The sequence below is a fragment of the Gossypium hirsutum genome, chromosome A03, assembly GCF_007990345.1.
Source record: "Gossypium hirsutum isolate 1008001.06 chromosome A03, Gossypium_hirsutum_v2.1, whole genome shotgun sequence".
Classification (NCBI taxonomy): domain Eukaryota; kingdom Viridiplantae; phylum Streptophyta; class Magnoliopsida; order Malvales; family Malvaceae; genus Gossypium; species Gossypium hirsutum.
In genome coordinates this window covers 111,711,119-111,736,550 of record NC_053426.1, presented here as the reverse complement: position 1 = coordinate 111,736,550, position 25,432 = coordinate 111,711,119, and the positions used below count along the sequence as shown (strand labels likewise).

Genomic DNA, 25,432 nt, shown 5'->3' with positions numbered 1-25,432 from the left:
ATGGTTTCATTAAACTATAAGGTGATCTTGGTTCCGATGGTTTAGAGTATCGTGTCCTAACGTGCTGGATGTGATATTCCTTCGGAGCAAGAGAATCTTATGTTTCAATTCACGATATCAGATTTTCTTTTAAGGATCGTATTTTTTAAAATAACTCTTCAAATTTTCAATTTTCGACACTAAGACACTAATTAATCAACTAGGTACCAATTTTGGGCGCATCGAGGGTGCTAATCCTTCCTCGTGCGTAACCGACTCCCGAACCCATTTTTCTGAATTTCGTAGACAAAAAATCGTTGTTTTAATAAAATCTAAATCGTTTATTAAAAACAACCGTTTTACGAGGTGACCCGATCACACCTCATCAAAAAAGATTGGTGGCGACTCCCATTTTTCGTTTTATTTTCAAAATCTAAGTCGACCCCGTTTTCATCCAAAAAAAATGGTGTCAACACACTTGAATCCCGACATAAAAATAAATGTAAAAAGAAAAAATGATTCCTATGAGCCTGACTGATAACACGGTATTATTGGCAGCATTAACACAGACCATATAAATGTAAACGAAAATCCAGGAATAAGTTTGCATGCAATTCTCTCTACACAATTATTTGCCTTTGGAACTCGTACAAAACCACCCCCAAAAAATAGCTTAGAAGCCAGATTAGAGCCCCCAAAAAATGAAAAACTAACCGCTAGCTACGATCTCATGAATGGTGTCACTAACAGTTTCATCCTCGGATCTAACAGCAAGTTTCATGGCGACGTCCTTCGGACCGTCAAGTCCGAATTGCAACCGCACAAGCACTTTCACATTGCCTAGGTATACCCCAGATAAAAGACAAGTGTGTGACCTTGAATTTGGAGGGACAACCTCTGTGCCCTGCATCGCAAGGCATGTATAATTATATTATATCAATAGCAACAGTATAGAGCAAAACAAATGAAAAAATAAAACAGGTACGAACCTCGCACGGTTGCATGCCGAGAAGATTAATGACAGCATTTACAGCTTCGGCTAGGCTATCCCTTGGGCCAAGGCCATATTCATCTACACGTTCAAAGTCCACACCCATGCTTTCCCATGCATTCCTGAAATTAGAGACACCCACCTTCAACATGTAATCGGCTGCAACAAGTTCAAGGTCCTCCAGTTGGTACTCGTCCTCTACTCCGTCATCCTCAGCCTCGCCAGTACTTGGATCAACCTAGCAGAAACATTGCAAGCATGAGATAGGAAAAACACCTAAAATGTCTCCAGTTCATGCCAAAACATGTTATCATTCAGAATCAATTTAAACCCGATGTCCGGTCTTTGCAAAATATGTTACCATCGAGAACCAAGTTATCATTCAAATAGTTCAGCAATGTAAAAAAACCACACATTCTTTGGAGCAAAAAAGAGAAGAATGCGTACCTCTTTTACAATGAACCTCAGCATATTTGAAAACTTTCCAACAGCTGAGACCCCCTCTGGCTTTTCAAATGCCACGAAGGTCTGTCCGGGTGAATCATATGGAAGTTGTCTTAAAGGCTTTGAAGCTACTTCAGCAAATTCCTCAGCCTCTGAAGCATCCACAATAACAGTTACCTAGTAACAGGCAGATAAAGTTATCAAATAGTCTACCAGATTTTTTAAGTAATTTATTGATGGCTTCATGTAATTTGATCATTACGTTCTCCAATAATTGCTCTGGAATAGTATTAGTGCAGTTGTACTGAAACACAACATGACCATCAAAAATATGTTTGACGACATTAACTGCATATTCCGTTTCTGCTTCTGTCAACTCCACAGGTGCAGAGGACTGGCCAATCGAAAAACAAGGAAAAGTCACACGAGGCAAATTTGGAATACCATCTAAATCATTATATGCAATTATATGAAAGGGACATGCAAGGCAAAGTCAATGGAAGTACCTTGAAGAGCTTGCCAAAGCTTGCGAACTCGGGAATTGATGAAAGCAGCTTCTCGTAAGCATCAACAGTTGATGGAGGGCCAGGGGGAGGAGCACCAAGACCAGTTGGTTTTTTACTTGTAGCTTTCTTCTCAGCAAGTGGCTGAGTCTTGACGTCCTTTGGCACAGAATTAATGTCAAATGCCTTTTCTGACGGATCCTGCACCCAAATTAAACACATCAGATTATGACCTGAAAAGCAGAAAAGTTGAAAGAGAAATTTAGAAACTTACATAATTTTTCAAACTGTTCTCCAAGTTCACCAGAGGGACATCTAGTGAACCAAAGAGAAACTCCTTTACACCTTCATCAGTTTCAACAACTGCACCATCACCACCAAGTGTATTAAGATAGAGTGTAGCCCTGTCACGAACCTACAACGCAACAGATTTAGAAAACCTATTTAAGAGTAAAAAGAAAAGCACATTTGACTTGCTAGAAAATCCAATTAACAATGCAACTAACATAAATAACAAATGATGGGACAATAATGCATGCATCAGCAAGTAATACAACTGTGCACATAAAAAGAAAAGTACGCAAACCAGCAAAAATGACATTATTTATAATAAACTGACCTCATCATCATTGTCAAAAAGACAGCGCCTTAAGAGAACAAATATGCGGGGCTGCAAAAGAGAGGGCAAAATTTTCAAGCTTTAGTAGGTGAGCAATGAGTTGAATGTTTTGGTTACTTCAGAAAAACGAAAGAGAATCATTAACATTTCATACCTTCAATCCATCAACCATAGCACCAAATTTTGCTAGGGTGCTCACTGCACCAGCCCGGACAGTGGCATTCTCAAGATGCACACGGTTGTAAATGTAACGTATATATTTGCTTGGATCAGATGTTTTTGGGCCTTCAATCCCCAAGAAATGGAGTATCTATAATACAATGTTCAGATAAATTTAACCGTACTCAAAGATGGGAGAAAAATGGAAAATAAATAAATAACATGACAGAGTTGATGCAAGATAACAAATGAAAATGCTACCTGTGTGGAAAGATATGTGAATTCACAATCTTCAATGAACTCACACAAATGAAGCAATCCACTCTCCTTTGCTTCAGGGATATCTCTGATTAGAATCACAATTGAATCTACAATGGCCTTTTTGTACTCAAATCCACCTTCCTCCCTTAAAATATTGCTTAAGAAATTCATCCTGAAGATAACAATGGATAAAAAACACTTTAAGGGAAGCATTTACCGAAGCCTACTGACCAATAATACAAAGCAAAGTATCCCTTACAAAGATCTGTGCTTCAATGGAAACTTTAAGCATAGTGATCTTATGGCGTCCACCACAACAATTTTAAATTCATCAGCAATATCAGACATAAAATTAGTTATCTGCTTCATCAGGCGATCCACACTTGACTCATTTCCAGTCTTGAGAAGGGTAGTGATTGCAAGTGTGGCAATGCTTCTATTTTGGTCAGAAATTAAACTCTCCATGTCAATATTGCAGTTAGTAACAGCCATTGGATGAGACATTGCAACCTAAAGAGAAATTATGTCACACAGTCAAAAGGTCAGGATACACAAAAAACTGAATGTCCGAATCATAAAGAAACAACAATCACTTATCATTAATTAAATGTTTTCCCTAAACAATATAGTAACAGAACTTTCAACACACCCCATAAGCATGTTTTAACTTCTGCAATTTGCAGAAGGAACTACTCTAGCCCTTCCCACTAAAGTGCATGGCTATCATTTTTCTGAGCCAGTAATAGATCTAATAATTGCATGATACATTAATTAGCAGAGGAAAATAAATCAACCTTGTTCAGCGTACGAACTGCAGCAAATCTCAGCACTGGCTTAGAAGAGCTTAAGAAAAGCTGAAGAACAGTGATTGCCGGTGTCAATTCTCGGCTTGTCACACCATTGAGCTCTGTGATTGCTCTTGCAGCTTCAAAAATCACCATCTCAGCCTTGTGGCGCAGGCAGCCCTCAAGAAAATCATAAAAAGGGCGATCCCCTGTTTGAGTGTCATTGGTTGACTCCCGAATGACCTGCAGACTCAACAATTACTTAATGTTTATGAACAAAAAAGGTTGGCAGAAGGGAAAAGATATTTTGGAGATGAAATACCTGACTAGTATACCGTATCAACAGGCATTGGGCTAAAGGTGAACGGACACTTCCCCTTGTCAAACTACTGACCAGCTTATTAACAGCTAGTCGATCATTTTGCCGTATCTGCAAGTATGAAATCACATACATCCATCAATAATGTGAATCATAACAAACATTGCCCCAAACCCAACCATGCAAAAAATACCATGGATTTGCACTGCATGAAGTCACTATACTTTCCTTCATTTTAGTTTCAACTTGTTGCAGAACTTTTCTAACTAGGATGATGAGCATGCTGTGTGTTAAAATCTAGTAACCAGAAATTGATAAGATGCTAAAATTAATCTGAAGAAACGAAAAATATTTGAGAAGCTATATGACACAACCTATCTTAAGAAAAAACTTGTCTTCAATTACCAGATAAAACCCCAAAACTTTCCAAACAAGGAATGTAAATACCTGGTGGAGCAATGCTAGGGCATGAAACTGCACAAGGGCTGCTCTTGATTGAACAGCTTCTTGGACCTCATTACTCCATCTTTTAACAATCTCAGGGTTTGTCTGCCCAAATATTTATGACAAGTTAATAAATCATCAGAATTTTGATAATTAATTTAAAATTTACATATAAAAAAAGAAACCTTAAGACAAAACTGTTACCTGCAGCAAGTGAATACCACTGACTAGGGCTGCACTTGCAACAACTGGATTTTTGTCAACAATTGCTTGTTTCAAGTATCTCTCAATCTGGGTAAGAAGAGTTCCATCTGTTATCCGGCAAAGTACACGAATAGCATTTGCTCGATACATATCAGTCTTGCTAGTCATGTCCTTCATGAGAGAGCTCGTAACAATAATAACCTATTAACAACAAGAGTAAGTATTAATTAGTATCTAAATATGAAGACATGCATACACACATGTGAAAAGTTATTCAACAAGCATGGAAAATTCAAGACATATAACCTCATCTGCTGATGGAGATAGTTCCTTTATTATCACATAGACCATTCTCCTCAAACCCATATCCCTTGATTGGAAGAGCTTCGTCACAGCGAAGAAAACTTCTGTGGCTTCAACCTATACATATAACACGAGAAAATCATCATTCAACAAGGTCAATTTTCATCAAAATAGAGCACACTTCCTTCATTATACATGCTTAACTAAAGTAGAAATCTAAACATTATTGGTCAATTGTAATTCAGCACAGAAGAAAAATGGATTTAGTCCTTTCCTGTACAATTAGAAAGAAAGACTGACCTTAGTGAACGTTTCTCCTTGGTTCAGTAGATAAAGAAGCTTTGTTATAACCTGCATTAAAAACATTTATAAACAAACATTCCTCTACAAATTGAAATAGCAAACTCAGAAAATAGAGAATCAAGATAGCCTAAAAGAAGAAACCTGAGAGCATCTTCGTGGATCAAGCTGAGGGTCATTAAAGACCCTCGCTTCTTGAAGAACGGCACCCTTCTCAATCCCCAAAAAGGGAGAGTAATCCACTGTTTAACAACAAAATTGCAAAATAAACAATTAAAAAAGACCTTCACTGAACACCTGAAAAGCTAGAAGAACTCAACAACACTATAAATAGAACTCGAACAAAACAGAAACATAAAGCCTCGAGATCCACATCAAAATCAACTAAAATCACAGGCATCCATCGAACCAACCAAGCTACATTGCTCCTTCAGAAACAGAAAAATATAGTAGAGCAATAATTTAGATAAGATCAACTAGAACAAAACAATACTTCACTAAAACTAAACCGTAATCCTCAAAATAAGATCTATAAATTACGCAGTGCATCTCTAAATCAATCAAAATGAATCAAAACGGCGCAGATCTAGAAGCTAACGGCTTATCTAACAACTCGCGAACATAATAAGATTTACGATTAAAAATTAAACGCTAAACAAACATTCAATTCCGAATAAGAGAAAAAGATACATAAAAAAAGGCTGAAAAAGAGTGGATTGAAGATGAATCGCAGGAAAATGAGAATTGAACTTACCTTCATCGTCACGATCATCGTCTTTCTTCACTAAAGGCTGTGCCATCGCTAATTAAGAATTTGAATATTCGAGATCTAACAATAGTTATATGAAGATCCTTATTTTATATTTACAGGCGAGTCAAATTTTCCCCCCTTCATTTTTTTTTCTCTCTTTCTCGCTCGCTTTTCTGTCTTTCTCTCTTTCTCGCTCGCGGGGGTATAAATAACAAAAAGGTTGAATTTCATTTCGATTCATCTAACATACTTAAATTTTAGATTTAACTTTCTTATATTTTAATTTATATAATTTGGTCCCTCTATCTTATATCATAAGATAATTCAAAATCCATACCATTCCTCCTCGCACAACAACATACAAAAGAGAAAATAATGTAAAAGAGTTATACAATCAGATAATTCAAAATCCATATCATCCCTCCTTAGTCACTCTCACACAACACCATAAACAAAAAGAAAATAAGAAAAAAAAACTATTTTTATTAAGATATATGTATTCTTTACATCCTCAATCAAGAAAATTTTGCCAGCAAAACAATCGCTTTATTTCAAAAGAATCTATGGCCACAATATTGTAAGGCATCCATAATTTGAAATTTTCATAAATTCATAATTAACTCTAACCTTCAAATAGGTGAAAAAGAAAAATTCTTAACAGCTAATTCATAATCAACTTTAGCCTTAAGATGAGTGGGTGAAAAAGAAAAAATTACTATAGCAACAAATAGTATAATAATGCATCCACGATTTAAAGTTTTCAACAGCTAATTCATGGTTAATTGGATATCTAGATTAGGGTCAATTAAAACCTTGTTTATTATTTCGAGAAGGTCATGGAGAGATAACTAGCCATCATGGCTAATTGAATAGAAGCTTCCACCTAATCTCTCTTACTACTTCAAGTAAATAAGTTACTATATCTTAGTTCTTGTGTCACGTGTCGAGACTTTAGCTTCGGTCACATGCGACCTTGAACTTAGATTTCTTGTCCACAAGTCTAGTTAATCTTCAATCCCCGCTTGAGAGAGGCTTGGCACACTTAGCCCAAGCAAGTAAATAAGGAAAAGAGCACTTAGAACACAAAGAGAGAGAAAATGAGAGGCTGTGGAAGTATTTCTATTACTCAAAGCTAGCATGGATACAAATGAAGGAGGGGAGCCTCTCTTTATATAGGCAAGCCCTATTCGATCTAATGGTTACAATTAATCTCAATGGACAGTCAATATCTAATTCTACAACCTTCCCACCCAACTCAATATTGGACCATTCTAGAATTTTTAGAACATTCTACAAGGATTCGGTCCCTTCTTTGGACTTCTAGAGTTTTCAGAGACACGTTGGGAAATTCGTGGCTCGATACTCTCGTGTTTGCTCGGTTTCGAGCTTGATGAGGCCTTGCTCACTTATGAGGCGTGACATTCTCCCTCACTCAATCCAGCAACGCCCTTGTTGCTAAGGGAGCATTGCTCTCGATTCTTTCGTCGACACCTTCTTCGTGAGTGACTCATTCGGAGCCTCTACGCCAAGTCTTCTACCCTCGGCTTTGCTTGACCATCGCTACTCTCGGAACCATCGTTCTAGGTTCCTTTACTTCCACATTGTCGATGTTCTCATCACTCCTTTCGTTGCACTCTCAAATGAGAGGGGTTGGACTTCTTCTCGCTTGGTTTCACATTCTCCCTCGGTGCTTGGTTGGACTTCTCCTTGAAACACCTTTGGATGGCACCCAACCTTGACACTTTTAATATCTAATTTTTGAACTTCAATTATTTAATTAAATAATAATTCAAATAGGGAGAAAACACATCCAATTGTTAATGCGATCCATATTTTTATCTTCGTCATTTTCATTCATATTTGTTTATTTGGTTTTACATATAATTCATTTATGGTTTCAACAAGCAGCTGAGGGACCGATTGAACATATTTAATTAGGGCTCGAATAATTGATAATTAAGTTTTAACTTTTTGCCTATTAATTATAAACATATTTAGTCACAAAGTCATTTCGCTATAGTATCGTAATTGAGCTCTCTCTAATTATATATCATTATGAAAGCAATCTAATCAGTACTCATCCAAGGGCCTTGTCATAAGTGCATTACCTTCATAGGATATTATTAATCTCTTTAGAATAAATTCGTTTTCCCAATATAATCTTATTTTATCTCATAGTAACCATTACATCTTCCTTAATGAAAAGTCAATTGTTATCAGATAATAATGAAGTCATTTGTCACAAAGACAAACGATCTATGACCACGTTTACTTTTCATCTATCATGTAATGTCGATGAGAGGATATCATTTACCCATTAGTTGAGCTATGAATTTCACTTTTGTGAATGATGCTACATACTACAGAAGTTGTATACCCAACGCACTAGTTTTCGGTTCATTAACTATTTGAACTCAAACTTTTACTTACATCAAAGAATATGAGTCATGCGTATTTAGTCCATCTTTCACTTAGGATTAATATATGTCACACTATAAACATCACAAGTAAATAAATCTATAAACGAATCTAAAATTTTCTTCAAGAATATTCGATGTATCTCATGTTTATTTTTTGTACTCCGTCTTCATTGATGAAATTATTGTGCTACCTACATTGGATGTAGGTTATCGTATTTATGGTAGTCTTTTGGTGACCACTTTTACTTATGTTTCACTGATGAAATTTTTGTAGGTTATAATCAGTTAAATTAGTTTTATCAAAAATTCGACGGAGAGAACCTAGTAATCTTTATAGAAATCGGATCGGATCAACATAAATTTTCAATCGGGTCGGTTAGGAAAACCCAGCCCCACCCTGGCCCGTCCATCTCTATTGAATTAATTTGGTCTAACAGGAGCAACAGGGGAAGATAACGTTACCTTTAAATCTTTTTCCATAAATAACAGACCAATCAACAAGCTACTACCAAATCAGTTACTCATAGGTTCACTCATGTTGAACGAAACAAACAATCAATAAAGCTGTCACCCATACTTTCCCTCAATTCCTTCACAGCTCCCATACATTTAAGAGAAAATTGAAAAAAAAAGTTCCAATTACAGGTCATTCCAGCTTTTGCATAAGAGAGAGAGAGGAAAAAAAGCTAGAAAATACTTTGAAAAAACACGCTAGAAAGTTTCAGCCAATTTTTCTGCCAGACAAACAAGTCCACGAGCCCTCTCACTAGGTTTCAATATAGAAAATTTTCTCTCCTTTTTCTATCGATCTATACATCCGCCGATTCCATAGTGTTTTTTACGATGCCGTCTCGCCGTAGAACCCTGTTGAAGGTCATCATCCTCGGCGACAGCGGGTTAGTGTTTTTTTTTCTTGTTGTTATTATTATAAGCCTGTCCGTTCAATTTTATGCGTATATATTCGCATGTATTTTGAAAGAATTCGTTTCTAGGTTTTCCGTACAGATCTTTCTATTCGAATTCCTGCTCTCGTTTGTTGTCGAATGATTATTATTTGATTGTGATTTGTGATGATCTTTAATTTGCAGGGTAGGGAAGACGTCTTTGATGAATCAGTATCCTGCAGCAGTCGTTTTTTACTAATTATTGAGAAAAGCAGAGAAATGAAGTGTTTTTTTATTATCAATTAATTTGAATTATTGTTACTATTAGTTATAGTTTTGTTTGCCTTTACATTTTACTTTCAGATATGTAAATAAGAAATTTAGCAATCAGTATAAGGCGACGATTGGAGCTGATTTTTTGACAAAGGAAGTGCAGTTTGAGGATAGGCTTTTTACCTTACAGGTTAGATTTCACACTGATCTCTACTTTTTAGCATCTCGATGAGATTGTTTTAGTTGCTGTATTTGTTTTTTTTTTTTTTGGGATCTTAATCTACAATGAACGACTATGCTGTGTTATTGACTAGTGCTTGGGTTTTTATACCTACTCCTTTGTTCTTGAACCAAGTTCTAGCTTTGATGGACTAGCGCTTAACCAGGATTTCTCGATTGCATCCAAGATCTGTAACAAATGCATCTTTTCTCTATGATATTTAACTCAGAACTGCCAACGCTAACTTTTTTCTTTTTATTCATTGAAAAACTCCATGGCTGCTTTTTTCTTTAGTTATATCCTTGACCAATCGACGAGGAGCGGATTTGTGGTTATTGACTAGGGAATTATGTTGCTCCACTTGTTGACTAGACTTCTGTGGTTTAGCATTAGACAACCTCATGGATCACTATTGAGTATTTTCTAGCAGATTGTAGCATTGCATTCCAAAATTATCTAAGTTTTCTTTTAGCCTTTTTGTGTTATTTGAGTGACCACTTAGCTCAAAATTCATCAATTTTTTCCCTCAGATCTGGGACACAGCTGGCCAGGAAAGATTCCAGAGCCTAGGTGTTGCATTCTATCGTGGTGCTGATTGTTGTGTTCTTGTATATGATGTCAACTCAATGAAATCGTTTGACAACCTTAACAACTGGAGAGAAGAATTTCTTATTCAGGTATATATTCTGAACTTCTGAATACAGATGAAAACCATCTATCAACTCTTTGGGATTTATTCGGTAGAGAAATGACAATTTGAGAAACCTTGCAGGCAAGCCCTTCGGATCCTGAGAATTTCCCGTTTGTTGTTTTGGGGAACAAAATTGATGTTGATGGTGGAAACAGTAGAGTGGTATGTATTTTTCAATTCTTCCTTTACAGTGTCACTTGATATTCTCTTTCTTCCTAGAAGATACAATTATCCACATTGTTTTGACTCTCTAGGTGTCTGAGAAAAAGGCCCGAGCATGGTGTGCCTCAAAAGGAAATATCCCCTATTTCGAGACATCTGCCAAGGAAGGAGTTAACGTGGAAGAAGCTTTCCAATGCATAGCGGAGGATGCTCTAAAGAGTGGGGAAGAGGAAGACATGTAAGTTAAAAACCATAAAGTAGTTCTACTCCTGCAAACATAACATTCAGCACTTTCGAATTGTGAAAAAAAAGCCCTCGGTAACACCAATCAATTGCTACACATAGATATGCAATAAAAGGGTTTAGCTTGTACATTCTCTAACCGGGAAGTAGCAATATTTGCATGGCAATATTTGATATTGAGGATACATAGTTGCAGACTGTTTAGTTTGTGAATTTATTTTTAGCATAATGACTTATTTAGCCCTACAACTTTACAAAAAAATGTCATTTTAGCTCTCCATTTAATTTTTCGTTTTTTTTAGCTCTTATTTTCTCATGTTTTTGTTTTCGTTCATGAAGATACTTGCCCGATACCATAGATGTTGGGAGCAGCAGCAGCCAACCAAGGTCAAGCGGATGCGAATGTTGAAAGATACCATGCATGTTCATTATTTTTTCCTGTTCCGCCAATAAGTACGGTTAAAATGTTTCGAATGATTTGGTGTTTCCCAACCATTTTATGGGATTCATAGTGTTGGTGTGAGAAACAAAAAGGAAAAAAAAAAAAGTCTGTTAATGCTTTTGGTTTGGCTGGATTTTAGTTCTGTAATGTTCTCATTTGTAAACATTGTTTTTTGTTCAGCACTGCCTACGCATTGTTTTTAAACTAGGATTATCTTGTGCAATAATTAATTTTCATGGTCTGTAAAATGAACAGTAGCTTGTGAAAATTATTCTAAAATCATCGAAATATTTGTGAAACAATCTAATCGGCTACTAAAATTTGGTCCATTTTTTCCATGATTTATCCATTTACTTGGGCGTTGATGCAATGATATAATAAGGGTGAAGAGTCAGAAATTATAGAGAGAGGAGGGTGTGGTGGTATCAATTGGGTGAAGAGTCGAAAATTATAAAGAGTAGACAAGGAGAGAGTTTGAATGTTCAGTGTTGAGGGTAAGTTGACGGAGTGGAGGCTAGTATGCTTAGGAGTTGGGTTTTTTTTTTCCAGTGGCTCTATACCTTGTATCAGAATGAATGATAGGATATGTCTCATAATAAACGTTATTATCTCATCAAAGACATTCAACTCGTATATCTTGCAATAATAATTTTTTAATTACAAAATCAAAACGCTAACTCCATCATTTTGAGGGTATTTTATCAACTACATAATATACATCTCAAATCTTTCTAGTGTAAAACATTTTAATTTGTCTTGCTCTCTTTTTTAGATTTCTTCCAATTTAACTTACTTCTCATTATAATATTTTAACCTCCTAACTTTATAGGAGTTTGAGATTAGACCTATTCATGAGTTGGGTACTTTATTTGATTCGATTGATTTGGGTTGAGCTTAAACAATGAATTTTGTCCTCGAGTCTAGCTGGATTAGCCCAAGTTTAAATTAAATGATTTTTAAAATTATTTTGATGGAAATTTAATTATTAAAATATATAAATATTAATATAAAAGATATTCTTTTGTTATTTTATTATTTTAAAAAAAATGTACTCTTTTTGGACGAGTTGGGTTAAGCAAGCTCTGGCTTAGAAATTTTTTTAATATCGAACTTTAGCATAGCCCATGAACACTTCTAATTAAAATCCTTCAATGCATAATGAAGTTAAAAAAATCATAATTAGTTTTACTACCGCAAACATATATATTTAGTACTTTTGAATTTAGTTAAATTTTATTATTAAGTTGTGAATTTAGTCCCTATGCTTTAATTCAACTAATTTTTAAGTCTTATAGTTTTTGAGTTTTAAAACTTCAATCTTCCAAATGGTAGCCTTTAAATTTTGTCATGTTATATTCAAAAATCTGATTTGACAGATATATTATCACATATGTGATACCATGTTAGTTTCTATTTCCACATACTAAAAAAATAAAAGAAGTTAGATAATGAATTTAAAAATTGTCGTTAGCATTAAGATTAAAATTTCGAAATTCGAAAAGGGTAGGGAATAAGATTAATCTGATTATACTTAATAAATGACTAATGCGTAATTTAACCAAAAGGATTCAATTGTTATCTTTGGATAATGATTGGAATTTTTAGAAAAGTAAAAAAATAAAATTGATTAAATTTTAGGGATTCAGGATGACAAATTCTATTCACAAGTAAAAGAGTCTGCATTTGCTTTTGCAAATAAATTACCTGCTTTTCCATTAATGATGTTGTAAGTTGCCGGATTTGATCCTCTTCCTGGTCTGCAAGAAGTTTTGCCTTCACTGCTGCTGCTGAGAGTGCTGTTTATCAGTGGATAGGCAACTGGGTGAAGCTGATGTCATCTTTTCTTCAGGAAGAGAAGTTTCAGCATTTTGGTCAGCATGGTTGCTGTAGGAATTACTGCTGTCGTTTGTTGTCGAATGATTGTGAATTGTGATGATGTTGAACTTGCAGGGTAGGGAAGACGTGTTTGATGAATCAGTATCCTGCAGCAGTCGTTTTTTACTAATTATTGAGGAAAGCAGAGAAATGAAGTGTTTTTTATTATCAATTAATTTGAATTAGTGTTACTATTAGTTATGGTTTTGTTTGCCTTTTAGATATGTAAATAAGAAGTTTAGCAATCAGTATAAGGCGACGATTGGAGCTGATTTTTTGACAAAGCAAGTGCAGCTGGAGGCTTAGATTTCACCCTCATCTCTACTTTCTAACATTTCGATGAGCTTGTTTTAGTTGCTGCAGGGGATCTTAATCTACAATGAACGACTATGGTGTGCTATTGACTAGTGGCTACTCCTCTGTTCATAAAACAAGCTCTAGCTATGGCGGACTAGTGCTTAACCAGGATTTCTCAATTGCATCTTTTCTCTATGATATTTAACTCAGAACTGCCAATGCTAACCTTTTCCGTTTTATTCATTGAAAAACTCCATGGCTGCCTTTTTCTTTAGTTATATCATTGACCAATTGACGAGGAGCGGATTTGTGGTTATTTGACTAGGGAATTATGTTGACTAGACTTCTGTGATTTAGCATTAGACAACCTCATGGATCACTATTGAGTATTTTCTTGCAGATTGTAGCATTGCATTCTAAAATTATCTAACTTTTCTTTCTGCCTGTTTGTGTTATCTGAGTGGTCACTTAGCTCAAAATTCATCAATTCCCCCCCCCCTCCACCCAAGATCTGGGACACAGCTGGCCAGGAAAGATTCCAGAGCCTAGACGTTGCTTTCTATCCCGGTGCTGAATGTTGTCTTCTTGTTTATGATGTCAACTCAATGAAATCGATTGACAACCTTAACAACTGTAGAGAAGAATTCCTTATTCAGGTATATATTCTGAACATTTGAATACAGATGAAAGCCATCTATCAACTCTCTGGGATTTATTCGGTGGAGCCCTTCGGATCCTGAGAATTTCCCGTTTGTTGTTTTGGGAAACAAAATCGATGTTGATGGTGGAAACAGTAGAGTGGTATGTATTTTTCAATTCTTCCTTTACAATGTCACTTGATGTTCTCTTTCTCCCTAAAACTTACAATTATCCACTTTGTTTTGACTCTCTAGGTGTCTGAGAAAAAGGCCCCAGCATGGTGTGCCTCGAAAGGAAATATCCCCTATTTCAAGACATCTGCCAAGGAAGGAGTTAAAGGCCCCAGCATGGTGGAGGAAGAGATGTAAGTTAAAAACCATAAAGTAGTTCTACAAACATAACTTTCAGCACTTTCGAATTGGAAACCTTTCAGCTGTTTCAAACAAAGATTATCCCCTGTTTCCTCTGCACCTTTCAGCTGCTTTTAAAAGTTTCATCACTATCTTATAACTCAAATTGGAAACCTTGAAAGGCTTGTTATTGAATGTAAATCAAATATGGAGGATTGACCAGAATAGGGATTCTTTTCTTGATAGACATTAGAACAGTAGTTACTTAGGAATAGAAAAGATATATCTACCTAGATATATACCTAACTATATGGAAAGATATACAATAATATATGATATATTTAGATATTTTTAAAATATAATATTCCACGATACGCTTAAAACACCAGCAGCACCATGGAAAGCACCTAAACATTACTGATATGTACTCTGCCAATTTATGTTTTGAATATCCAAGCAAATAAATAAAACCCATCATAATGAAGCTTCAAATTCCACACAAGTCATAAAAGAAAAAACTGAACACAGCTAAAAAAATCATCAATCAGTAGGAGATTATAGTTTTGGAAACATATTGATGTAATATCTTCAATAACATTGTTTTTATGTCACTAATCAAAAGAGACTTAAAAAGAGAATAAAATAGTTATCCTATGGTTTGAACTAGTCCGTATAATGCTAAGGGAGTCAGCAGTATTTGATTCGTCTCATTCCACATAGATTCAAAAACTTTCTTACTCTTGAGCTTCATAAAACATTGAAGCGTGAGTAGACTATCTGACCCGGCTTGATGACTTGATCCGACAATACGAGCCACGTTTAATGTTTGAGCTATTTTCTCTAAACCACCTAGCAACCCTAATAATTTGAATGTGTGTTTGAGGTCGAAAACGTTGTAGCCAAAGAAAAAAGCCAATTGATACACGAATGAGTGAAGATCCAAGGGCAATGGACTTTGAGTAAGAATCTTTAGCATGAATCCAAAGTCATAAGCCCCGTGAAAAGTAATCCAAGTAATACCATTCAGACCATAACAGTTGAAAACCAAACCATAATCCAAAAGCTTCTTTGCAAAATCTCTAGAATCAATCCCCTTCTCTTTATTCTTCTCAAAATCTATCCCTTGACGTTTGAGTAGCTCGATAGAAGTGCTAGCATAGTGGTCTCGATTGATATTGAAATCTTTAAAATTAAATTCCCAAACATAACAAAAGGGAGAATCAAAATCCGGCAAATTACCTTGAGCATCTGAAAGACTCAAGCCGAGCTGAATAATTTGAAGCGCGTCAACATTCGACTTCATATAATGATAATTAATAACGGGATTATCTTCACAAGCCACTTGCTTACTTGGTTTAAAAATTGTCCCTGGAAATTCAGTATCCATAAATACAAAAGGATACCTCAGAATTGCTGCCTTAATCAACCAGAGTTCATTGTCCAAATCTTCAGCAAAAACTCGTCTCACAACGATTGACTTATTGCTAGAAATCAACATCGTTGCTTTGTTTTTGTTGCCGTAATCTCACTCTGTTTTGTCTCTGCTCAATATCGTAATCTCTGTCTCTGTTTTTTCGGTAGAGTGCCGACTTTTAACAACTGTTTTCTAATCTTGTTAGTTCAACATGTAAGCACACGTAAGATTATATATAAGCCCACGATTACTTGTACAACAAGAAATAGGTTACTTGAGGAGTAATATTATAATCTGTCTATTTATTTTAATAGATAAGTTTTCATTAATGGTTTTATATTTTATTACGATGATGATAAACTAATTTATTAATATAATATTTTATTTAATGTAATATATAAAAAAAAAGTGTCCCTAGTAAATCGGAAGACTTTGTAATATATAAATTTAAGCTACTATTTTTATTTATATTAAAAAATAAATAATAATAAAATAAAATAATAAAAGGAAATAAATAATAATAAAAGAAAAGAAAAAGAAAGGGTCACGTTAAGATTTCACTTCTTTCACTTTGAGGTAAATTACTTATCTAGTCCCTGAAGTAAAATAGTTAGTCAAACATGAATTTCTTCTCTCTTTTTTTTTAAATAGTTTTTAATAGTCAAATAATTTAATAAAGTTCAGTGACCAAAATGTAAATTTACATAAACATAAGTGATCAATTGTATAGTTTACCCTTTTTTAATAGTTAAAAACAAATTAATTAATTATTAAAAATGGTAATAGTTAAAAATAATAATTTAATTTAACAATATTTGGAAATATATTTCTAATTTTTTTAAAATTATAAATTTAGTAATTATTTTAGTTTCATTTTAATATTATACGTTTTCTTAGTATTATTATGGTTTCATTTTAAAATTCTGCGAATCCTAGGGATTATATTGATATATTTCGTAAGAGAATTATTATTATAATATAAAAACCATTTTAAATTTAATAAAAATCCAATTAAAATTGCATATAATAAAGATATTTATCTACTAAATGATGTACCTGTTGAGCCCTTCTAGTATACTACTTCTATACTTTATCTTGCTCTTATTATAATGAATATTTCATTTTATCTTGTTGATAATTACAGTATCATTATCAAATTGTCATATTAAAATGCATAATTAATAAATTAATAAATAGTTTTTTAGAAAAATTAATAAATAAATTTAAAACACATTAAAGATAAATGATACTTATTGTATTTTTTTAATAAGTGATTTATTGTGATTTATTTACAACGTATCAAATTATATAAACATATACGGCCTTTGTATTAAATATAAATTCTTTATTAGGAAATTAAAAAAAATCTATATATGAATGAGAAAAACTATTTAACTTAATTTTTTTTATTTTTCTTTTAAATTAGTTAAATCTAATTATTTGGATTATTCAATTTTTCAAATTAGAATTGATTGCAAATAATAAATTGATGTACAAACTCATTAGATACTTCGCAATTTTTGAAATTGGCAAATTGATCCTTTTATAAAATCTACAAAAATTCAAAACTATCTTCAAATTTTCAAAATATTTAAAAAATATATATAATTTTTAAAAAATAAAAAATGATGAATAATAAATTTGAACCTTTAAATACACAAAATTACCATATCAAATTTATTATACTAAATTATCTTTTTATCTTATTTTGCTTTGAAAGAGTTCATAAATATATAATTCCAAATTTATGTTAAACTCGAAAAAAATTATTCAACTCGATTTAAACTCTTCAACTGAACTAAGATCAAACACTCTGCCCCTAGAGCCAAGCATTTCAACTAAAAGACCAAGTTCATGAAAACAGTGAGCTTTTTAAAAGTTTGCAGAGATGAAAGGAGGTCCAATCCAAAGATTTACAATCATTTATAACACTAAAATATCATAAATAAATAGATTACATGGGTTACATCAGCCACACTTGCACCTTAAGACAACCAAAGAGTTCTGTAACTAAGGCTATATGAATGTTTAATTTTTGCACTAAATTCAACAAGAGTACAACTACCTATTATCCTTACAAAATTCCAAACACAGTAAAAAAAATTGCAGGTTAGATGACTTAAACTTTTTTAACTCGAGTAGGGACGAAGGGAGAACAATAACCATCTGCTCCTTCCTCCCAAGACAATGAGATTCCAGCTCCATTTGGTCGGTTGGAGATAGTCAACGCTCTTGATGCTGGCGCTGTAACTATCACAGGGAAACATCTTAAGTTCTTAAAAGTTCCAGAAATGAAGGGCAACGCTTAAGGGAAAGAGGTACTCACCTGGCAAACCTCATGATTGGTGACCGTCGTATAAGAACGGATGACAAATTCTATTCACAAGTAAAAGAGACTACTTTGTTCTGACTGAAGAAAGGTTGTCTTGGCTAGCAGGCCGGATTGAACTTCCTGCAACTGTTGTAGATACAAATGGATTGGATGAGGTAGGAGCCATAGGCCCCATAGGTCTTTGCATTGGTGGTCTTGCGGCAGTTGTTCTCATCGGAGGCCTTGCGACTGAATTTGCATAGTTGGTTGCAATTCTATTTGCGGTATTTGCTGGTGGCATTGCTCTAGAGGAGGAAGCTGGTAACCCCAGTCGAGCTGCAATAATTTGAGTTCGTTCATGGTAAAGCTTCTGCCTTGATCTGTCTAATTGCTGTTTTACCCTCATCATGAGACCCTCCATTTCATTGAAGAAACCTAATTTGGCTTCCATCTTAGAAAACTGCATTGAATTAAAGCCTCAAAGAACTCAAATTTTTGCTCCAGCTGTGTAAATCTTAAAAAGGAGTCTGCATTTGCTTTTGCAACTAAATTACCTGCTTTTCTATTAATGATGTTGTAAGTTGCCGGATTTGATCCTCTTCCTGGCCTGCAAGAAGTTTGGCCTTCACTGCAGCTGCTGAGAGTGCTGTTACGGCAGCACGCTTTACTTTATCAATGCTACTATCATCTTTTGTTTCTGTAGAGGTATGGCTCTCACTTTTACCTTCTGTAATCACATCTGCCGAGAATAATAAGAAAAATGAGAAGATAAACAGTACCTGTTTTTCCAAAATGCGGTTTTTATAATAAACTTTTTATGTTTTAGTAGACACTATAAAGACATTGCTCTGTATCAAAATTCAAATTTCCAAGCTGCTATGCTTAACCTTATAGGACCAAGTATTGCATCTAGCCCTCCATGTATATTTTCAATATGACTCACGAAATATTTATATGTATTCCCACAAAATATTACTTAAAATTTCAGTACAATCAGCTTCTGAACAAAAAGTTCAAGGGAAAAAGGAGAGAAACCTGTGCTTGTTCCATTTTCATTTACTGAATTAGATGTGACTGGTTGCTGAAGTTCGCTCCTTTCTGATGGCTGTGAATCAGACACCATTTCTATATCATTTGATGCCTTTGTAGGCTGAGAAAGCTCTCCACCAGAACTTGATTTAACCGGTTGTTGCTCATTCTTTGCTCTAGATGGAGAGCCAGAAACCGTCTCTACATTTTCTGATGCCTCTGCTGGTTCAGATAGCTCTGCCACTGGCTCTGATGCAGCTGCATCAGCAGGCTCATTCTTTTCTAATGGAACAGACTCGGACATTTCTACTTCCTTCACTACCTCTGTTCGTTGAGAAGACTCTTGTGCTGAGGTTTCCTTCCCCCAAGTCTCCTCCGCAGAACTTGGTGGAACCTGGGATGCCAAGTTATCTGATCCCCTCATTACACCTGGTTCATGATCTTTTGACTGACTAGCCTTTTTAGCTTCCTTACTGGTTGCACAAGTACCTGGCTCTTTCTTATCAGTGGATAGGCAATTAGGTGAAGCTGATGTCACCTTTTCTTCAGGAAGAGAAGTTTCAGCATTTTGGTCTGCATGGTTGCTCGATGAACTTTTCTGATTCAAAACAGGGGTGGACTTGTCCTCCTTGAGGCTTTTGTTTTCTGAATTTTCGACATTCTGAGCATCCTGATTACCGGCATCATTGACAACACTGCCAAACTCTAACTCACATCAGATATAAGAGCCACAAAGTGGCAAGGAAATATAAGCTTGAGAAAAGGTTTACATACCTCTCAGAACCAGTTTGTTCCTTCTTGTCATCTGGTGGATCTTCCAAAAGAAAGCAGTTCCTTGCAGCCAGTTGAATGTTGGGAGAACTACCAGACAATGCTTTCAGTGAAGTCTGTGCTGAAGCAGCACCAATTTTGGGCCCAGCAAGGCGTGCAAAGAATCCTGCCTGCAGAGGAAGTAAAATTAAGTTGTAACATATCAAACAAAATCGATAGATGACAATAATGAAAAGTAGAATATCTCAAGAGAAAAGCTGCAAAGTCTACTTGAAGCAAAACATCTAGACTGAAGCAATGAAGATTGTTCATCATTAAGTATAGCATGTGCATAAGATAAAGGACTTTGTATGGCATAACAATCATTCACAAAGAAGTGGATTCAGAAAAAAGACCTTGAAAAAGCTACTGCAATGGAGCAGAAAAAGCAAAATGCAGCATTTTGTGGTTCTGTCCTTCATTTATGACCAAGCACGGAAAATATGAATGTAAATCCAAGGACGCTTGGCACCGATTTCATTAAAAAATATATATAAACAGACACATAAATAGAATCAAAAGACTAACATCTTTGGGGGTTAAGAAATCAGGTCAAAGTGTTTAAGTAGGACCACATCAAGTCATGTCCTCAATCTTTTCCAATCAGCTTATTTAGCACATTGAAGTAAAGCCATGAACATGCCTTCTGATTTGAATCAAACTTGACAAAGCCATCAAAAATTATTCAAACACAAATACATGATTCCCTGATATGCAACTCACCAATGCCATGACGGGGTTTCCCACATCAGCAAATGAGAGTGTACTCTCAGATGTTAAATTATAACCAACAGCTTCGAATGCCTCCCTTAGAGCCATAATTGCACAATTTTCTTTAGTGTCTTCTCCATCTTTTGCTTCATCTGTTTCTTCTGGCTTTGATGTTTCTGGAGCACATTTTATGTCGGTTCCTGTTTCAGGTTTTGACATTTCCTCACTCTCTCTCTTTTCTTTCTCATCTTCAGGTTTTGAAGCATCCACGGGTGTAGTCTGGGTCTGATCTTCTTGAGGAACCTGATCTTCCTGAGAAGTAGTCTTAGTCTCTGTTGCTTCAGAGACATCTTTAGGGACAGATGTTTCATCAGTCACTACAGCAGGTGCAGATGTTTCTTTGGAATTAGTGTCTATATTATCATCAGAATTAAAGAATACATCCTCAATTGGCATTTGAAGAAAGTGCAGTATGCATTGAGCTTTGGTTTTTGTCGCAACATGCTCTGCAATCTCATTCCAGTTTTCTTTATAAAGTTCTAGTGCCTCGAGAAGAAGGAGAGTTTCCTGATCTGTCCACTTCCCGCCGCTAAGGCCAGAGGCCTCACCAGGCTCCATGAGAATAAAATCAGAAGAAGACATGCCAGAGCCAAACTTCCGGTTGTTAAAGCAATCAGTACATAAGTCAAAATCTGCCTGTCAAATACAAACATAGTTAGCATCATAAAGAAATGTAAGAATAAGTCAATAAATAAACATAAACCAATTTACTAAATTAGTTACGTTTGCCATTGTGATCATCCAATTCATACAAAGCTTCAAAGCTCATTACATTATTATTGCAAGTAGTGCATCAAACATAGAACAAATTGTACAGATGGTGCAAAAGATTCATGTTGATTTCTTACAAGCTGAAAACCTATTTCTACAACAGTCGGATGAGAAGCGGGAAAGGCTTGTGGATTTTTCGTTACCACTTGGCCTAAACAGAAGATGCATAAAATGGTAGAATTCCCTCTTGCTCTCTTAGGAACATAAAACTGAATATAAAATGCATATGTAGATACAAAATACATATATCAATTCCACCCAGGCATGATTTAATAACAACATAGGGAGAACCTGAACAGACATAATTGGTGCAGTTATTCTCTTGCATAGTTCACTAAATATTTTAAGGTTAAGACTTATTAGTCAAGTCACTATTCACGAACCTGCTTCTGGCAATGGTAGCGCTTCCGAGAGCAATCAGCTGAACAAGAGTTGCAATGGTAATCAACAGATGGTCCCTCAAGTCTCAACAAATCATCAAGAACTGCAGATTCAGGAAGAAACCCAGATGGCATGGATGGAGTTGAAAGGTTAGCTTTGGGAACAACTGATGGGCGCGATTCAATCACCTCAAAGTGAAACAAATTTTCAAGCAAAGAATCCTTTTTTGCTATCCCGTCACAATCACCATCAGCGCTGACCACGGCAGAATCACCTGGAGGGAATGGATGAAAGTTAATCAAACCCCAGTAGTCCAAGAACTCCAGTACTTCCTGCCTTGCATCCAAGTCGCCAACTTCAATATCTTGCAGATCTTTAGACTCAATTTTTACACTCGGATTTGCATGAAATTTCTTCATAATGCTATTACGTATCTCCAAGTACACATCAGGGGTACGCACTGGGGATTTCCCATTAAAGAATGAAGGTAATATACATTCCTCCACATGGTGAGCTTTTTTCCATGAAAACCATCCTGTGAGTACAAAAAAGGATGAAGACCAAAATTGACAACAATATCAAACACCAGAGAGTCTAATATTTCATTTTCTTCAATATTTACAACATCAAATTAAGAGGCTTCCATGATAGCCAATTTATTCATAGCCCTAGTCTGCACTCTGTTAATGAAAAATGTGAGCACAAGAAACTGTCCAGAATACTCATTATCATTTCCTTGTGAGAAAACCATAATATTAACGAATTTAAAAAAGAATTAACATTTTCACATTTCATCCATTTCGAATCTTTCTGTTTACCGATCAAATGTATGAATAGCAACCATTCAAACCGCATTGACATTTAAGACTACAGTTGAATGAAAGAACTCTCTAAGTAAATAAACATAATAAAATCCTTATTATATAAGGACATTATCGCAGCATTCATAATATCATATAAGTCCAAACGAATAAAGAAAGAAAACTCTCTATTTAAGCACTCAATAAAACTTAAGAACTCACTAATTTTTTTCCCTGTTTCCATTTAATTAAGATTCAATTCAAACTGAATTTAACTTCTAAATCAACAGGAAAAAAAGTTCAATCTAATTTCACCAATTCACTAGCTCCCCAAAGAAGAAATTCAGCTCACTTAAGTTCTAAAAGTAAATCTTCGATTTCCCTTCCCTTTCTACCCATTTTTTCCCAGCAAACAAATAAAGAAAAAGAAAATTCACCGCAATGATTAGGAACCACGTGCGCATTACTGTCACGAGACCCAACAGCTTCAAACTCAGCTTCAATCTTAGCTTCCAAAGCCTCCAACTCTTCACTTGCCTTATTCAATTCCTCCAAATCTTCAGCCTTCACACTCTCTTTAACCAAAATCCTCTCCTCAAGCTTCGCGCCACCGAATCCCGAGCCCAAACCCAAGGCTAGGTTTCCACTAGGCGCTCCTTGGCGAGCCCTAGTTAAAGGACCGTTATGGTTGATCGAAGAGTGGGAGATCAAGTTAGATGACTTCTCCCGTGTAGCCCGTTTCGACGGCGTCGATGATGAGCTGGACCCGGAAAGAGAATTAGCTTTCCTCTTTTGTGCTCCAGCTCGACGGCGAGTTGTTGCCGGCTCCAGCTCGGCTGAGCTCGGTCCAGCCGGTGAGTTCCCCGCGTCCCGGCGTTTCTCCTCCATCACCACGGGTCAGGAGATTGGTTTTCCAGAAGGCAAAAAAAAATGAACTTTGAGTCTGTCAGTGTGAAATTTGTTGCTGTGATTTTGCTATCGCCAGGCTAAGGTAATTGATTCTTCCACGACTAACAACATATAATTATCTGGTGTAGTAGCGGTTCACCACTAGCCATAAGATCGCTAACTAAACATGTAATCGATGCCGTTGAATGATTCGTCTGATTGGTTGAAGATAGGGTTGTTGAAATTTAGGTTAAAATCGAATTAATTCGGTTAACCGATTGAATTTAGTTAATTGGTCGGTTAATTGAATTAATTTGATTGTAATTGGTTAATTTTTTAAAAGTTTGGTTAATAGTTAATTCGGTTCGAAATTCGTCGGTTAACTGAATTAACTGAACTTAAAAAATAATATTATAATATATAAGTATCCGGTAGGGGTCTGTAGGTTCGGTTAATTCTTTGAAAGTATAAATTAATCGGTCGGTTAATTCAATTAATTTTTTATATGTTTTATACTTGTTTTAACCAAATATATATATAAATTTTCGTTAATTCGGTTAACTGATCAAATTAACCTAAAAAGTTCGGTTCGATTAATTTTTTTTTGAAAAAATTTCAGTTCGGTTAACAGTTAAGAGTTTAAAAGGGTCGATTAATGGTAATTTGGGTCGGTTAATCAATTAAACACCTCTAGTTGAAGATGCTGAAATTATGAACTTTTTTTCGTTTTAAGCGGAATATATTAAAACGACTGAATAACACATTTGATTCCACCTTCCCTCAAAGTTAAATTTTACTATTAGTCTCTGTACTTTATGAAAATTGTGGATTTAGCCCTTATACTTTAATTTGATCAATTTTAGTCTCTAAATTTTTCTAATTTTGAAAGTCCTAACCCAAACAGTAGCAATTAAATTTATCTAGATAAATTTAATTACTAAACTTGTATGACACATATAGTTGTAAATTTAGTTCATATTCTCCAATTGGAACATACTAAGTCCCTATACTTTTCAAATTTTAAAATTTCAATATTGACGCAAATGACAATCCTTCATTATCCAGATTTTTATTAGTAATATGAGAAAATAACAAGCTGACATGGTATTACACATGTGACGATATGTTTATAGAGACTAAAAATGACCATATTAAAATACATGGACTAAATCCATAACGTTTACAAACTATAGAGATTAATAGCATAATTTAACCTTTTTTTATTTTGTTATTGTTTAATTATATTGATCTTCCACTAAATTCAAAATAAACTGCATCCAACTATGATAATTTTTTCTTTTTTAAAATTCATTTTTCAAACATATCATTTTTATTCAAATTCTTCAATTTTTTGAAACTTGAACAAGTAAAGTGAATAATTTTATAGACCGATATAAACTATCAATATAAAATAAAAGAGGGTTATCGAGCGAACTGATTGTATTTGATCATAGTTAGTTTTTGATAGATGCGTTCATGGGTTGAACAAGTCGAGTCGAGTTTAAGTATCTTGCTCAATCGGTCTAATTTTGAGTTAAGATTAAGCTTATATTTTTCAACTTTGACCCAGTTCAACCACTTATTATTTAAAAATCATAAAAATAACAAATATTTATATATTTTAAATTAAATTCAAATAAAAATACTTTTTATTGTTTTTCAATGTAAACTAAGTCCAAGGTCACTAAATTATTGGTAA

At 34.8% G+C, this 25,432-nt stretch overlaps 4 protein-coding genes across 5 annotated transcripts; 1 reads left to right on the top strand and 3 right to left on the bottom strand.

Annotated features, from left to right (window-relative positions):
* Window positions 1-504: 504 nt before the first annotated feature.
* LOC107927947 (coatomer subunit gamma) lies at window positions 505-6,279 on the bottom strand. The gene is made up of 18 exons (XM_016859084.2): window positions 6,066-6,279; window positions 5,456-5,553; window positions 5,312-5,362; window positions 5,015-5,128; window positions 4,709-4,909; window positions 4,508-4,609; window positions 4,064-4,171; window positions 3,751-3,984; window positions 3,216-3,466; window positions 2,957-3,128; window positions 2,691-2,846; window positions 2,537-2,587; window positions 2,192-2,332; window positions 1,921-2,118; window positions 1,677-1,808; window positions 1,418-1,591; window positions 969-1,208; window positions 505-883 (listed from the first exon to the last, which is right to left on the bottom strand). Exons 1-18 carry the CDS (start codon window positions 6,109-6,111, stop codon window positions 689-691), a joined length of 2,664 nt encoding a protein of 887 aa, XP_016714573.2. The 5' UTR covers window positions 6,112-6,279; the 3' UTR covers window positions 505-688.
* Window positions 6,280-8,994: 2,715 nt separating this feature from the next.
* Window positions 8,995-11,576, top strand: LOC107927994 (ras-related protein Rab7). The gene is made up of 7 exons (XM_016859144.2): window positions 8,995-9,378; window positions 9,571-9,597; window positions 9,730-9,829; window positions 10,390-10,536; window positions 10,632-10,712; window positions 10,805-10,950; window positions 11,295-11,576. The coding sequence occupies exons 1-7, from the start codon at window positions 9,326-9,328 to the stop codon at window positions 11,362-11,364; spliced, it is 624 nt and encodes a 207-aa protein (XP_016714633.1). The 5' UTR covers window positions 8,995-9,325; the 3' UTR covers window positions 11,365-11,576.
* Window positions 11,577-13,172: 1,596 nt separating this feature from the next.
* Window positions 13,173-16,056, bottom strand: LOC107927891 (probable CCR4-associated factor 1 homolog 11). Its single transcript, XM_016859015.2, has 3 exons — window positions 15,451-16,056; window positions 14,606-14,686; window positions 13,173-13,379 (listed from the first exon to the last, which is right to left on the bottom strand). The coding sequence occupies exons 1-3, from the start codon at window positions 16,054-16,056 to the stop codon at window positions 13,173-13,175; spliced, it is 894 nt and encodes a 297-aa protein (XP_016714504.2).
* A 1,828-nt stretch (window positions 16,057-17,884) lies between these two features.
* LOC107927945 (SWI/SNF complex subunit SWI3D) lies at window positions 17,885-23,870 on the bottom strand. 2 transcript variants are annotated; one of them, XM_016859078.2, is made up of 8 exons: window positions 23,283-23,870; window positions 22,048-22,580; window positions 20,846-21,529; window positions 20,087-20,253; window positions 19,319-20,007; window positions 18,838-19,022; window positions 18,299-18,743; window positions 17,885-18,222 (listed from the first exon to the last, which is right to left on the bottom strand). In XM_016859078.2, exons 1-7 carry the CDS (start codon window positions 23,731-23,733, stop codon window positions 18,369-18,371), a joined length of 3,084 nt encoding a protein of 1,027 aa, XP_016714567.2. In that variant the 5' UTR covers window positions 23,734-23,870; the 3' UTR covers window positions 17,885-18,222; window positions 18,299-18,368. The 2 variants fall into 2 exon arrangements, with proteins under 2 accessions (XP_016714567.2, XP_016714569.2); XM_016859080.2 differs by having other exon boundaries at window positions 17,885-18,216; window positions 23,283-23,833.
* Window positions 23,871-25,432: the final 1,562 nt, after the last annotated feature.